The sequence below is a fragment of the Eleutherodactylus coqui genome, chromosome 1 (genome assembly GCF_035609145.1).
Source record: "Eleutherodactylus coqui strain aEleCoq1 chromosome 1, aEleCoq1.hap1, whole genome shotgun sequence".
Taxonomy (NCBI): Eukaryota; Metazoa; Chordata; class Amphibia; order Anura; family Eleutherodactylidae; genus Eleutherodactylus; species Eleutherodactylus coqui.
In genome coordinates, this window is record NC_089837.1 from 46,229,759 (window position 1) to 46,247,411 (window position 17,653).

Sequence of the window (17,653 nt, forward strand, 5' to 3'; positions counted from 1 at the left end):
ATACAGCCGCTCCATTGAAAGCAATGGGCTGCCGGCGTGCGCGGGGTTAATTGTCGGGAAGGGGTTAAATATATAACCCCTTACCTGCAATGCATCCTTAAATGTGAAAAAATAAAAAAAAAGGATGTTCTCACCTGCTCCCGGCAGCTGGAGATCCCGGCGGTCGGCCTGCAGTGGGTGTGAAGGAGGTGTGACTCAGGCTTGCCCCTGATTGGCTCAGCCTGAGCCAATCAGAGGCTGAGCTCAGTCACACCCATTCATGAATTCATGAATGGGTGTGACTGAGACTTGCTTCTGATTGGCTCAGCGCTGAGCCAATCAGGGGCAAGCCTGAGTCACACCTCCTTCACACCCACTGCAGGCCGACCGCCGGGATCTCCAGCTGCCGGGAGCAGGTGAGTACATCCTTTTTTTTAATTTTTTCACATTTAAGGATGCATTGCAGGTAAGGGGTTATATATTTAACCCCTTCCCGACAATTAACCCCGCGCACGCCCGCAGCGCTTGCATTCAATGGAGCCGCTGTATTGCCGGCTCCATTGAATGCAATGCGCTGGACAGCTCCGGCCCGTTTCTAATGAAACGCGGCTAGGAGCAGATTTTCGGGCGATTTTTGGGCCGATTTTTCGGCGCCGGTCACGCGATTTGCGCATGCGCATCCGTCATGCGATGCGCAAATCGCGTGAAAAAACGCCCGTGTGACTAAGGCCTTAGGGGGCAGTATAAAAGTAGTTATATTTTTGTAAATAGGGGGCAGTATTATAGTAGTTATATTCTTGTACATATGAGGCAGTATTATAGTAGTTATATTCTTGTACTTAGGAGGCAGTATTATAGTAGTTATATTCTTGTACTTAGGAGGCAGTATTATAGTAGTCATATTCTGTTACATAGTAGGCAGTATTATAGTAGTTATATTCTTGTACATAGGTGGCAGTATTATAGTAGTTATATTCTTGTATATAGGGGGCATTTTTATAGTAGTTATATTCTTGTACATAGGAGGCAGTATTATAGTAGTTTTATTCTTGTACATAGGGAGCAGTATTATAGTAGTTATATTCTTGTACTTGGGGGGCAGTATTAGAGTAGTTATATTCTTATACATAGATGGCAGTATTATAGTAGTTATATTCTTGTGCATATGGAGTAGTATTATAGTAGTTATATTCTTGTACATAGGGCATAGTATTATAGTAGTTATTTTCATTTACATAGGGGGCAGTAGTATAGTAGTTATATTCTTGTACATAGGGAGCAGTATTATAGTAGTTATATTCTTGTACATAGGGGGCAGTATTAAAGTAGTTATTTTCTTGTACATAGGAGGCAGTGTTATAGTAGATATATTCTTGTACATAGGGGGTAATATTATAGTAGTTATATCCTTGTACATAGGGGGCAGTATTATAGTAGTTATATTCTTGTACATATGGGGCAATATTATAGTAGTTATATTCTTGTACATAGGGGGCAGTATTATAGTAGTTATATTCTTGTACATAGAGGGCAGTATTATAGTAGTTATATTCTTGTACATAGGGGGCAGTATTATAGTAGTTATATTCTTGTACATAGGGGGCAGTATTATAGTAGTTATATTCTTGTACATAGGAGGCAGTATTATAGTAGTTATATTCTTGTACATAGGAGGTAGTATTATAGTAGTTATATTCTTGTACATAGGGGGCAGTATTATAGTAGTTATATTCTTGTACATAGGAGGCAGTATTATAGTAGTTATATTCTTGTACATATGGGGCAATATTATAGTAGTTATATTCTTGTACATAGGGGGCAGTATTATAGTAGTTATATTCTTGTACATAGGGGGCTGTATTATAGTAGTTATATTCTTGTACATAGGGGCAGTAATATAGTAGTTATATTCTTGTACATAGTGGCAGTATTATAGTAGTTATATTCTTGTACATAGGGGCAGCATTATAGTAGTTATATTCTTGTACATAGGAGGCAGTATTATAGTAGTTATATTCTTGTACATATGGGGCAATATTATAGTAGTTATATTCTTGTACATAGGAGGCAGTATTATAGTAGTTCTTGTATATACGGGGTCTGTATTATAGTAGTTATATTCTTGTACATAGGGGGCTTTATTATCGTAGTTATATTCTTGTACATAGGGGGCAGTATTATAGTAGTTATATTCTTGTACATAGGGGTCAGTATTATAATAGTTATATTCTTGTACATAGGAGGCAGTATTATAGTAGTTATATAGCTGTTTGCAATGGGTGGGGGCGGGGCTAAGCCTGTGGGCGCACGTAAAAATGCCTACGTCCATGAGAAAGAGGCCTTATATTGATGGGGATAGATGCTTAGTACTTATTCCTGCACAATAAAGCAAATGCAGGATGTCAGGTCACATATTCCACGTTGTTCTCCATGCAGCCTTGCAATCTATCAATGACGCCAGATTTCAATCCAGCGGGCTGCCTGCACCTCATAGGTTAACAACCCTGGCAATGGCACCCTGGATTCAGAGTTGCACTGCAAGTTACTGATAATTACAAGGTATTGGTTAATACCTTGGTTAAAATAAAGCTAACACCCCAGCATTAATGACCCTCTTGTACTTCTGTGTCACTACACTAACATCAGTTTATTTTGTACATGATGATGATGATGTCCTCCACGACGGCACCCTAGCTTCTGGCATGTAGTCCAGATTCTTGCCAGGGGGTCATCAACATGTGACAATATTATACTGGATGAGCAGTTGTACTACTGCAAACCCATTATCTCTCCCTCCAATCCATAACTCCAGTGGTGCAGAAAAGCAATACAGCTGGCAGGTATAAGGGGCTGCAGTGAATGGCGGCCTAGCTGCATGCGATGACTGCCAAAACATTTGCCATACCAATGATGTCTGCCATCCATACCACTGCAGTCTTCATGTACATTAGGTGGACCTTCCAACTAACTGCGCCCACATAACATGTGCACAGCCCCCTCCTCTAGGTTTAGCCCGTGGGTTGACACTGTACACCGGGGTGTGGCCGCTGCATACACAACAGCTACTTTGAGCCACTAGAGGAGAAATGATGATAGCTTGTAGTCCAGTCAACAACCATCACTCAGTTAAGGGTTGACCGATGGCTCTGTAAAGGTCCTCCTACTAAACACGTCCCATTTGGCGTAGAGTGCTAAGGCAGCAGAAATGCAGTCCTAAGCTCTTGCTCATGACCTGAAGGTTGCGCGTCCAATCCCTGTTTGGATCAGGTAGCCGGCTCCATAGTACTGCTTATACAGCTACGTTCAGCCCACATCCACCTCACTAGCTAGTACCTGCCTACCGTATGCACGATGGATATACAGAACGCTGCAGCTTTTCCACCTATTATCAACTGCAAACAGCGGCGGCCTCCACACCGCCACCTACTGCCACCTACTGGAAATGGCTAATTAGATGTAATAATAATTTGTAAAGGTCAAGCGTCATCCTCTTCCCCTCTCACTAGAGGGACCAACGTATAAAAAAATATAGCCCCCTCCCTTCCTGTTCTGCATGTCAGCCCCTCATCCTGAGCCAAACTCTCCGTCTCCCGATTTCCCCCCTCTGACTGCAAAGCATTAAAATCCTTATTTGGCAGAATAACTAGCACATATATCGAATCTGCTTATTCTGGGCTGTTAAGTAAGTTTAATTAAGTTACTAAGTTAATGTTGCACGCTATCTGCCGAGAATCTTATTGCAATAAACTGAGGAGAGGGAATAGGAATCCTAAATTGCCTCATTTTTTCACAGTAGGAATTGGGGACCGGTTTAGCCAGTTGCGTCGAAAGAATTCCAATTTTCCCCCCGTCGCCCTGGAGGAATCCAGGTTACAGTGTTGCAGGCGAGAAGGCTTAAACACTGGAACAATATAGCCGGAGCATTGACTGCGTTTTTTTTTGTATTACGCTCTCGGCCCTGTAATCTTGCAATTTGTATTTCTAAGAGACTCCCGGCTCGGAGCACGTGTTCCCGTATGCCTGCCATCCGGGCTGATTTGCTAAACAGATAGGAATCGGTGTAATATATTTTCGCACATGTGCCGTACAGGCTGCAGATCAGCAAAACAAATAAACGATAAAAGAATGGAAACAAAATTACCGAAATTTGCAAAGTTTGATAAATGGTGGCCGGTACTTGCCACAAGCTAATGGCTCGCAATGATTAATAAGAGCAAAAATAATTGCATTTCATTAAGATTGATGACACCCCGTCTACCCTCCCCTTCCTCGTTTCAGCCCTAAAGTGGAAGAAGATGAAGTTCTCATCTATAATGGCTCCTGTAGCATCGCCATAGCAACAGAGGCAGAGATGGAGTGCAAGGCGCTTAATCAGCCAATTACCACACAGATTACTGCGATACGGAAAAACTGGCTCCAGAACACTCAGGTATAATCGAATCTTTTTTTACAGACTGATTCAAGCAGTTTAAAAATTAAATTTGTAACAATGTGTACATTATAAAAAAAAAAAAACATAATAATTTAGGCCCGGGCGCGGGTTACGGTGATATATAACGCTAAACGCTCGTAAGCGGCGATGGATTTATTGGTAATGGGAAGCTGCAGTTAAACATCTCGTTTACGCGGGGAATGAATGAGGTGAATTCTCAAAAGTTACATCAAAGATTTCTGCTGCTTGTAATTCTTTTCGTAGAAGGAGATTATCAGATGGTTACGTAGGATGATGTCACCGCTGCTGTAGGGACGATGATGTCACCGCTGCTGTAGGGACAATGATGTCACCGCTGCTTATAAAACGATTACTGGTCATTAACAAGTTCCATCATTATGGAAAAGTAGCTTGGTACCGCAGTATTATCAAAGCTGTCCGAAAGGAAGTAGATCGCGGATGCCCATTGCAGCCAATCACAGGGCAGATTTCATTGCCTGCGCTACTGAGGAGAAATAAAAGCTGCACTGTGATTGGCCGCTTTGAACGATATTTTGGAAAGCTTTCATAAAAGTGTGGTTGTGGATTATTTTCTATGGCCCACCCCATGTAAGGCCGCATGAACGTATTTGCGCGCGCATTTGTAGTACGCAGAAAATAGAACCTATTGATTTCAATGGACTCGATTTGGCATGCACAACAACGTCGCGCAAAAATATGCAGCATGCTGTATTTTCCTGTGCAGGGGAAGAGAACATCGTGGACTCATTAAACTAATTGGCCATTTTAATGGCTGAGCGCATCAGTACGTGTTTTTTTTGCGTGCAATTGCGTATGACTTGTGCGCACAAAGTGCAGTAAAATATGGTTTTGCGCATGCAAATACGTGTTAATCCGGCCTTAAGGCTGCAGGTTGTTGCTGTAAATAATTTATAGTACATTATTCCTAATACTGTATATGCCTCAGCTGCTGCAGAACCTCTTTTTAAATGATATGATTAAATAATATGAAGCACTACTCCTTTAAAATGAGGGTCTGCGGCATCGCAGTGTGATTCATCCGTTATCCAGTAATTCAGACAGTCTGATAATCCGGCGCTGGTATATAAGGGGGGGTTTAACAACCGACAGCACAATACCCAGCAAAGAGACATTTAATGTAGCACCTGCAGCTCTGGGGGAGATTTATTAAAGCATTTGTGCCTTTTTATCTAAAATGAGCCTTTTTTTTAACTCTAAATGACTTGCGCCAGATTTTTGAACCTCGTGCGCCAATTCTAAATTATTGCCTTTGTGGGCATGCTATAGGTGGTGCAGCTGTTGGACCTGATTTAAAAATTGCGCATAAAAGTCGCATAAAAAGTCAGACCGCTGCCCCTGAGGAGGGATATTAAAAAACACACTGCAGGGAAAGAAGGTGTGTGCGCCTAATCTAACATGCTGCCTGCGACTCTCTAATGAGTAAAGACTCGTATGATAACTATCCCCCCAGCATTAGCACATTACTGACACACCGCACCTCCACTGTATGTAGAGCATGACTGGTCGTTCAAAGAAAAGGGCAATGACCATGCTATGCCAGTGTAGCAGCATGTAACGCAGCTATGCCATTAATGTAGCACGCCAGTTGTAGGGGTAGCAGTGCAACAGATGGAGCAAATGTTGATACTTATCACATTTAAGGGGTTTTATGGGGAAAATATTATCGATGGCCCGTCCTCAGGATAGGTCATCAGGAGTTGATCAGCCAAGGCACACCCCTCGGGACCCGAACTAATCAGTTGATCGTGCGCCTGCTGAAAGCGACGCAAATACACAGAGTCAGAGTGGGAGATAGATAGATCAATCTCATATTTATCTATCTATCTATCTCATATCTATATAACTATCTGTCTATCTCATATCTATCTATCTCATATCTATCTATCTCCTATCTATCTATCTATCTATCTCATATTTATCTATCTATCTATCTCATATCTATATAACTATCTGTCTATCTCATATCTATCTATCTATCTCATATCTATCTATCTCATATCTATCTATCTCCTATCTATCTCATATCTATCTATCTATCTATCTATCTATCTATCTATCTATCTATCTATCTATCTATCTATCTATCTATCTATCTCATATCTATCTATCTATCTCATATCTATCTATTTATCCCGTATCTGTCTATCTATCTATCTCATATCTATCTGTGTATCTATCTCCTATATCTCTCTCATATCTATCTATCTATCTATATATCTATCTTATATATATCTATTATATATCTATCTTTTTTATATCTATCTATCTATCTATCTCATATCTATCTATGTATCTATCTATCTCATATCTATCTATGTATCTATCTATCTCATATCTATCAATCATCTATCTATCTCATATCTATCTATCTTTCATATCTATCAAGCTAGCTAGCTAGCTATTTCATGTCTATCATCTATCTATTTCATATCTTATCTGTCTATCTCTCTATCTCATATCTATCTATCTTATATCTATGTATCTATCCTATCTCAATCTATCTTTCTATCTATCTTATATCTATCTCATATCTATCTATCAATCATCTATCTATGTCATATCTTATCTATCTATTTCTCTATCTCATATGTATCTATCTATTTCATATCTACCTATCTATTTCATATCTATCTATCATCTATCTATTTCATATCTTATCTATCTCTCTCTATCTCATATCTATCTATCTATCATCTGTCTATCTCTCTATCTCATCTCTATCTATTTTATATCTATCTCATATCTATCTATCTCATATCTATCCATCTATCTATCTATCTCATATCTACCTATCTCATATCTATCCATCTATATCCTATCTACCTATCTATATCCTATCTATCTATCTATCTCATATCTATCTATCTATCTCATATCTATCGATCTGTCTCATATGTATTAATCTGTCTATCTAACTATCTCATATCTATCTATCACATATCTATCTATCTCATATCTATCTGTGTATCTATCTCATATATCTCTCTCATATCTATCTATCTATCTCTCTATCTCATATCTATCTATCTATCTATCTCATATCTATCTATCTATCTATCTATCTATCTATCAATCTATCTCAAATCTATCTATTTATCCCGTATCTGTCTACCTATCTATCTCATATCTATCTATGTATCCCGTATCTGTCTATCTATCTCATATCTATCTGTGTATCTATCTCATATATCTCTCTCATATCTATCTATCTATCTATCTATCTTATATCTATCTATTATATATCTATCTTTTTTATATCTATCTATCTATCTATCTTATATATCTATATCTATCTCATATCTATCTATCTCATATCTATCTATCTATCTCATATCTATCTGTGTATCTATCTCAAATATCTCTCTCATATCTATCTATCTATCTATCTTATATCTATCTATTATATATCTATCTTTTTTATATCTATCTATTTATCCCGTATCTGTCTATCTATCTGTCTCATATCTACCTGTATATCTATCTCATATATCTCTCTCATATCTATCTATCTATCTTATATCTATCTATTATATATCTATCTTTTTTATATCTATCTATCTGATATATATTTATCTATCTCATATCTATCCATCTATATCCTATCTACCTATCTATATCCTATCTATCTATCTCATATCTATCTATCTATCTAAATCTATCTACCTCATATCTATCTATCTCATATCTATCTATCTATCTATCTATCTATCTCCTATCTATCTATCTATCTATCTATCTCCTATCTATCTATCTATCTATCTATCTATCTATCTATCTATCTATCTATCTCCTATCTATCTATCTATCTATCTCCTATCTATCTATCTATCTATCTATCTATCTATCTATCTATCTATCTATCTCCTATCTATCTATCTATCTCACATCTCTCTCCTATCTATCTATCTATCTATCTATCTATCTATCTATCTATCTATCTATCTATCTATCTATCTCCTATCTATCTATCTATCTATCTATCTATCTATCTATCTATCTATCTATCTATCTATCTATCTCACATCTCTCTCCTATCTATCTATCTATCTATCTCATATCTATCTATCTATCTATCTATCTATCTATCTATCTATCTCATATCTATCTATCTATATCCTATCTATCTATCTCATATCTATCCATCTATATCCTATCTACCTATCTATATCCTATCTATCTATCTCCTATCTATCTATCTATCTATCTATCTATCTATCTCATATCTATCTATCTATCTCATATCTATCTATCTCATATCTATCTATGTCATATCTATCTATCTATCTCATATCTATCAAACTGTCTCATATCTATTAATCTGTCTATCTATCTATCTCATATCTATCTATCTATCTATCTATCTATCTATCTATCTATCTATCACATATCTATCTATCTGTGTATCTGTCTCATATATCTCTCTCATATTTATCTATCTATCTCATATCTATCCATCTATATCCTATCTACCTATCTATATCCTATCTATCTATCTCATATCTATCTATCTATCTCATATCTATCTATCTATCTATCTATCTCATATCTATCTATCTATCTACCTATCTATCTCATATCTATCTATCTATCTATCTATCTATCTATCTATCTCATATCTATCTATCTATCTCATATCTATCTATTTATCCCGTATCTGTCTATCTATCTATCTATCTCATATCTATCTCTGTATCTATTTCATATATCTCTCTCATATCTATCTATCTATCTATCTATCTATCTATCTCACATCTCTCTCCTATCTATCTATCTATCTATCTCATATCTATCTATCTATCTATCTATCTATCTCATATCTATCTATCTATATCCTATCTATCTATCTCATATCTATCCATCTATATCCTATCTACCTATCTATATCCTATCTATCTATCTCCTATCTATCTATCTATCTATCTATCTATCTATCTATCTATCTATCTATCTATCTATCTCATATCTATCTATCTATCTCATATCTATCTATCTCATATCTATCTATGTCATATCTATCTATCTATCTCATATCTATCAAACTGTCTCATATCTATTAATCTGTCTATCTATCTATCTCATATCTATCTATCTATCTATCTATCACATATCTATCTATCTATCTATCTATCTATCTATCTCCTATCTATCTATCTATCTATCTATCTATCTCACATCTCTCTCCTATCTATCTATCTATCTATCTATCTCATATCTATCTATCTATCTATCTATCTATCTCATATCTATCTATCTATATCCTATCTATCTATCTCATATCTATCCATCTATATCCTATCTACCTATCTATATCCTATCTATCTATCTATCTATCTATCTATCTATCTATCTATCTATCTATCTCATATCTATCTATCTATCTCATATCTATCTATCTCATATCTATCTATGTCATATCTATCTATCTATCTCATATCTATCAAACTGTCTCATATCTATTAATCTGTCTATCTATCTATCTCATATCTATCTATCTATCTATCTATCTATCTATCTATCTATCTATCTATCTATCACATATCTATCTATCTGTGTATCTGTCTCATATATCTCTCTCATATTTATCTATCTATCTCATATCTATCCATCTATATCCTATCTACCTATCTATATCCTATCTATCTATCTCATATCTATCTATCTATCTCATATCTATCTATCTATCTATCTATCTATCTCATATCTATCTATCTATCTACCTATCTATCTCATATCTATCTATCTATCTATCTATCTATCTATCTATCTATCTATCTATCTATCTATCTATCTATCTCATATCTATCTATCTATCTCATATCTATCTATTTATCCCGTATCTGTCTATCTATCTATCTATCTCATATCTATCTCTGTATCTATTTCATATATCTCTCTCATATCTATCTATCTATCTATCTATCTATCTCACATCTCTCTCCTATCTATCTATCTATCTATCTCATATCTATCTATCTATCTATCTATCTATCTATCTATCTCATATCTATCTATCTATATCCTATCTATCTATCTCATATCTATCCATCTATATCCTATCTACCTATCTATATCCTATCTATCTATCTCCTATCTATCTATCTATCTATCTATCTATCTATCTATCTATCTATCTATCTATCTATCTCATATCTATCTATCTATCTCATATCTATCTATCTCATATCTATCTATGTCATATCTATCTATCTATCTCATATCTATCAAACTGTCTCATATCTATTAATCTGTCTATCTATCTATCTCATATCTATCTATCTATCTATCTATCTATCTATCTATCTATCTATCTATCACATATCTATCTATCTGTGTATCTGTCTCATATATCTCTCTCATATATTTATCTATCTATCTCATATCTATCCATCTATATCCTATCTACCTATCTATATCCTATCTATCTATCTCATATCTATCTATCTATCTCATATCTATCTATCTATCTATCTATCTATCTACCTATCTATCTCATATCTATCTATCTATCTATCTATCTATCTATCTCATATCTATCTATCTATCTCATATCTATCTATTTATCCCGTATCTGTCTATCTATCTATCTATCTCATATCTATCTCTGTATCTATTTCATATATCTCTCTCATATCTATCTATCTATCTATCTATCTATCTATCTATCTATCTATCTATCTATCTTATATCTATCTATTATATATCTATCTTTTTTATATCTATCTATCTATCTGATATATATCTATTAGAGATGAGCGAACGTGTTCTTCCGAGCTTGATATTCGTGCGAATATTAGGGTGTTCGGGATGTTCGTTATTCGTGACGAACACCATGCGGTGTTCGGGTTACTTTCACTTCCTTCCCTGAGACGTTAGCGCGCTTTTCTGGCCAATTGAAAGACAGGGAAGGCATTACAACTTCCCCCTGTGACATTCAAGCCCTATACCACCCCCCTGCTGTGAGTGGCTTGGAAGATCAGGTGTCCGCCGAATATAAAAGTCGGCCCCTCCCGCGGCTCGCCTCAGATGCCGTGTGAGTTAGATGAGGGACAGTGCTGTTTGTACCGGAGCTGCTGTAGGGAAAGAATTGGTAGTTAGTGTAGGCTTCAAGACCCCCCAAAGGTCCTTATTAGGGCCACTGATAGCTGTGTGTTGGCTGCTGTTAGCAGTGGCAATTTTTTTTTCCTCAAAATCGCCTCTGCAGAGCGTTGCACCCGGCATTAGGGACAGAAGTGCTGCATAGGCAGGGAGAGTGTTAGGAGTGAGTGTAGCCTTCAAGAACCTCAACGGTCCTTTCTAGGGCCATATTTAACCGTGTGCAGTACTGTCCAGGCTGCTGTTAGCTGTGCTGCATTTTTTTTTACTTCTCAAAATCGCCTCTGCAGAGCATTGCACCCTCCATTGATACTGCAGGGAAAGAATTGTATAGGCAGGGCCACAACACAGTTATTATTCATAGAATATACGCAGTGCTGCCTTTTTGTGCAAAAAAACGGAAAATAATTCTATTTGTCCTGCCTCTGTCCGTCCTAAGGGCGGTGGACACGTGTCGGCTGCGTGTGCAACCTTTAAAACTCAGACGCACCCAGCTACGGTTTACTGCTGGCTTCGCCATTTGCTTTCCTTAATTGGGAAAAAAAATACCTGCTCTGCCACAGTTAATAACTCTGCTACCCTCACGTTCTGTGACACATTAGCAGGAAAACAGCACAGTTATTAAACTTCTCATGTTCATTGAATATACGCAGTGCTGCCTTTTTGTGCCAAAAAACGGAAAATAATTCTATTTGTCCTGCCTCTGTCCGTCCTAAGGGCGGTGGACACGTGTCGGCTGCGTGTGCAACCTTTAAAAATCAGACGCACCCAGCTACGGTTTACTGCTGGCTTCGCCATTTGCTTTCCTTAATTGGGAAAAAAAAATACCTGCTCTGCCACAGTTAATAACTCTGCTACCCTCACGTTCTGTGACACATTAGCAGGAAAACAGCACAGTTATTAAACTTCTCATGTTCATTGAATATACGCAGTGCTGCCTTTTGGTGCAAAAAAACGGAAAATAATTCTATTTGTCCTGCCTCTGTCCGTCCTAAGGGCGGTGGACACGTGTCGGCTGCGTGTGCAACCTTTAAAAATCAGAGGCACCCAGCTACGGTTTACTGCTGGCTTCGCCATTTGCTTTCCTTAATTGGGAAAAAAAATACCTGCTCTGCCACAGTTAATAACTCTGCTACCCTCACGTTCTGTGACACATTAGCAGGAAAACAGCACAGTTATTAAACTTAGATTATATATTCACTAGAGGCAGTGGGGCCTTTCGTTTTCAAAAAAGGGAAAAAATTATATTTGGCCTGCAGTCTTGCGCCAATTTATTAGCTGCCTGTGAAATCAAATCACTGGTAATACAGCATGCTGAGGGGTAGGGGTAAGCCTAGAGGACGTGGACGCGGAGGGCCAAGTCAGGGTGTGGGCACAGGCCGAGCTCCTGATCCAGGTGTGTCGCAGCCGACTGCTGCGCGATTAGGAGAGAGGCACGTTTCTGGCGTCCCCACATTCATCGCCCAATTAATGGGTCCACGCGGGAGACGGTTATTAGAAAATGAGCAGTGTGAGCAGGTCCTGTCCTGGATGGCAGAAAGTGCTTCGAGCAACCTATCGTCAACCCGCAGTTCTGCGCCGTCCACTGCTGCAAATCCGAATCCTCTGTCTGCTGCTCCTCCTTCCTCCCAGCCTCCTCACTCCACTACAATGACACCTGCTCAGGAGCGGGAACACTCCCAGGAACTGTTCTCGGGCCCCTGCTTAGATTGGGCAGCAGCGGTTCCTCTCCCACCAGAGGAGTTTATCGTCACTGATGCCCAACCATTCGAAAGTTCCCGGGGTCCGGGGGAAGAGGCTGGGGACTTCCGCCAACTGTCTCAACAACTTTCTGTGGGTGAGGAGGACGATGACGATCAGACACAGTTGTCTTGCAGTGAGGTAGTAGTAAGGGCAGTAAGTCCGAGGGAGCAGCGCACAGAGGATTCGGAGGAAGAGCAGCAGGACGATGAGGTGACTGACCCCACCTGGTGTGCAACGCTTACTCAGGAGGACAGGTCTTCAGAGGGGGAGTCAAGGGCATCAGCAGGGCAGGTTGCAAGAGGCAGTGTGGTGGCCAGGGGTAGAGGCAGGGCCAGACCGAATAATCCACCAACTGTTTCCCAAAGCGCCCCCTCGCGCCATGCCACCCTGCAGAGGCCGAGGTGCTCTAAGGTCTGGCAGTTTTTCACAGAGACGCCTGACGACCGACGAACAGTGGTGTGCAACCTTTGTCGCGCAAAGCTCAGCCGGGGAGCCAACACCAACAGCCTCACCACCACCAGCATGCGCAGACATATGATGGCCAAGCACCCCGCAAGGTGGGACGAAGGCCGTTCACCGCCTCCGGTTTGCACCGCTGCCTCTCCCCCTGTGCCCCAACCTGCCACTGAGATGCAACCCCCCTCTCAGGACACAGGCACTACCGTCTCCTGGCCTGCACCCACACCCTCACCTCCGCTGTCCTCGGCCCCATCCAGCAGTGTAGTTCAGCGCACCGTCCAGCCGTCGCTTGCGCAAATGTTGGAGCGCAAGCGCAAGTACGCCGCCACGCACCCGCACGCTCAAACGTTAACCGTCCGCATAGCAAAATTCATCAGCCTTGAGATGCTGCCGTATAGGGTTGTGGAAACGGAGTCCTTCAAAAGTATCATGGAGGCGGCGGCCCCGCGCTACTCAGTTCCCAGTCGCCACTACTTTTCCCGATGTGCCGTCCCAGCCCTACACGACCACGTCTCCCGCAACATTGTACGCGCCCTCACCAACGCGGTTACTGCCACGGTCCACTTAACTACGGACACGTGGATAAGCACAGGCGGGCAGGGCCACTACATCTCCCTGACGGCACATTGGGTGAATTTAGTGGAGGCTGGGACAGAGTCAGAGCCCGGGACCGCTCACGTCCTACCCACCCCCAGAATTGCGGGCCCCAGCTCGGTGGTGGTATCTGCGGAGGTGTATGCTTCCTCCACTAAAGCACCCTCCTCCTCCTCCTCCTCCTCTGTCTCGCAATCAAGATGTGTTAGCAGCAGCATGTCGCCAGCAGTCGGTGTCGCGCGGTGTGGCAGCACAGCGGTGGGCAAGCGTCAGCAGGCCGTGCTGAAACAACTCAGCTTAGGAGAGAAGAGGCACACGGCCCATGAACTGCTGCAGGGTCTGACAGAGCAGACCGACCGCTGGCTTGCACCGCTGAGCCTCCAACCGGGCATCGTCGTGTGTGACAACGGCCATAACCTGGTGGAGGCTCTGCAGCTCGGCAGCCTCATGCACGTGCCATGCCTGGCCCATGTCTTTAATTTGGTGGTTCAGCGCTTTCTGAAAAGCTACCCACACTTGTCATACCTGCTAGGAAAGGTGCGCCGGGCCAGTGCACATTTACGCAACTCCAAGACGGACGCTGCCACCCTGCGGACCCTGCAACATCGGTTTAATCTGACAGTGCACCGACTGCTGTGCGGCGTGCCCACACGGTGGAACTCTACGCTCCACATGTTGGCCAGGCTCTATGAGCAGCGTAGAGCTATAGTGGAATACCAACTCCACCATGGGCGGCGTAGTGGGAGTCAGCCTCCTCAATTCTTTACAGAAGAGTGGGCCTGGTTGGCAGACATCTGCCAGGTCCTTGGAAACTTTGAGGAGTCTACCCAGATGAGCGGGGATGCTGCAATCATTAGCGTCACCATTCCTCTGCTATGCCTCTTGAGAAGTTCCCTGCAAAGCATAAAGGCAGATGCTTTGCAATCGGAAACGGAGGTGTGGGAAGACAGTATGTCGCTGGATAGTCAGAGCACCCTCATGTCTATATCTCAGCGCGTTGAGGAGAAGGAGGAGGAGGAGGGGGAGGAGCATGAGGAGGAGGGGGAAGAGACAGCTTGGCCCACTGCTGAGGGTACACATGCTGCTTGCCTGTCATCCTTTCAGCGTGTATGGCCGGAGGAGGAGGAGGATCCTGAAAGTGATCTTCCTAGTGAGGACAGCCATGTGTTGCGTACAGGTACCCTGGCAAACATGGCTGACTTCATGTTAGGATGCCTTTCTCGTGACCCTCGCGTTACACGCATTCTGGCCACAACGGATTACTGGGTGTACACACTGCTCGACCCACGGTATAAGGAGAACCTTTCCACTCTCATTCCCGAAGAGGAAAGGGGTTCGAGAATGATGCTATACCACAGGGCGCTGGTGGACAAACTGATGGTAAACTTCCCATCTGACAGCGCTAGTGGCAGAAGGCGCAGTTCCGAGGGCCAGGTAGCAGGGGAGGCGCAGAGATCAGGCAGCATGTACAGCGCAGGCAGGGGAACATTCTCCAAGGCCTTTGTCAGCTTTATGGCTCCCCAGCAAGACTGTGTCACCGCTCCCCAGTCAAGACTGAGTTGGCGGGAGCACTGTAAAAGGATGGTGAGGGAGTACGTAGCCGATCGCACGACCGTCCTCGGTGACGCCTCTGCCCCCTACAACTACTGGGTGTCGAAGCTGGACAGGTGGCCTGAACTCGCGCTGTATGCCCTGGAGGTGCTTGCTTGTCCTGCGGCTAGCGTCTTGTCAGAGAGGGTGTTTAGTGCGGCTGGGGGAATCATCACGGATAAGCGTACCCGCCTGTCAACCGACAGTGCCGACAGGCTAACACTCATCAAGATGAACAAAGCCTGGATTTCCCCAGACTTCTCTTCTCCACCAGCGGACAGCAGCGATACCTAAGCAATGCGTAGGCTGCACCCGCGGATGGAAGCTACGTTCTCTATCCCCATTAAAAAGGGGGACCTTTTTGCTTCATCAATCTGTGTATAATATTCCTCCTCCTCCTCCTGCTCCTCCTCCTGAAACCTCACATAATCACGCCGAACGGGCAATTTTTCTTAGGCCCACAAGGCTCAGTCATATAATTTTTGTAAACAATTTTTATACGTTTCAATGCTCATTAAAGCGTTGAAACTTTCACCTGAACCAATTTTTATTTTAACTGGGCTGCCTCCAGGCCTAGTTACCAATTAAGCCACATTAACCAAAGCGATTAATGGGTTTCACCTGCCCTCTTGGTTGGGCAAGGGCAATTTTTCTGAGGTACATTAGTACTGTTGGTACACCAATTTTTGGGGGCCCTCGCCTACAGTGTAATCCAATTAATTTTTTACCCACCTGCATTAAAGCTGACGTTACATCAGCTGTGTTGGGCACTGCAATGGGATATATTTATGTACCGCCGGTGGGTTCCAGGGAGCCACCCATGCCGTGCGTCCACACGGAGTTGTAACTGCATGTGTCCACTTCTAAAGAACCCCAGTCTGACTGGGGCATGCAGTGTGGGCCGAAGCCCACCTGCATTAAACATGACACTGCGTCGTGTGTGTGTGTGTGTGTGTGGGGGGGGGTGGGGGGGGTTGGGCAGCATGTAAACCAGGAGAAGTGGCAGCGGAGTGTCATGCAGGCAGTGATTGTGCTTTGTTGGAGGTAGTGTGGTGCTTAGCTAATGTATGCATTGCTAATGAGGGCTTTTCAGAAGTAAAAGTTGTTGGGGGGGGGGGGGCCCTCTTGCCGCTATTGTGGCTTAATAGTGGGACCTGGGAACTTGAGATGCAGCCCAACATGTAGCCCCTCACCTGCCCTATCTGTTGCTGTGTCGTTCACATCACTTTCTTGAATTGCCCCGATTTTCACAAATAGAAACCTTAGCGAGCATCGGCGATATACAAAAATGCTCGAGTCGCCCATTGACTTCAATGGGGTTCGTTACTCGAAACGAACCCTCGAGCATCGCGATAATTTCGTCCCGAGTAACGAGCACCCGAGCATTTTGGTGCTCGCTCATCTCTAATATCTATCTATCTATCTTTCTATCTATCTATCACATATCTATCTTTCTATCTATCTTATATCTATCTCATATCTATCTATCATGTATCTATGTCATATCTTATCTATCTATTTCTCTATCTCATATGCATCTATCTATTTCATATCTTATCTATCGCTCTCTCTATCTCATCTCTATCTATTTTATATCTATCTATCTATCTATCTATCTCATATCTATCCATCTATCTATCTATTTTATATCTAGCTATCTCATATCTATCCATCTATCTATCTATCTATCTCATATCTATCCATCTATATCCTATCTACCTA

General features: G+C 41.7%; 1 protein-coding gene across 1 annotated transcript in view; it reads left to right on the top strand.

Moving 5' to 3' along the window:
• The window catches only part of PKHD1 (PKHD1 ciliary IPT domain containing fibrocystin/polyductin), a 483,679-nt gene that overhangs the window by 141,002 nt on the left and 325,024 nt on the right, over positions 1–17,653 (top strand). The window contains exon 34 of the mRNA XM_066594190.1: positions 4,258–4,408. Within this exon, the coding sequence (XP_066450287.1) occupies positions 4,258–4,408 (151 nt within the window). The remainder of the gene's footprint in view (positions 1–4,257; positions 4,409–17,653) is intronic.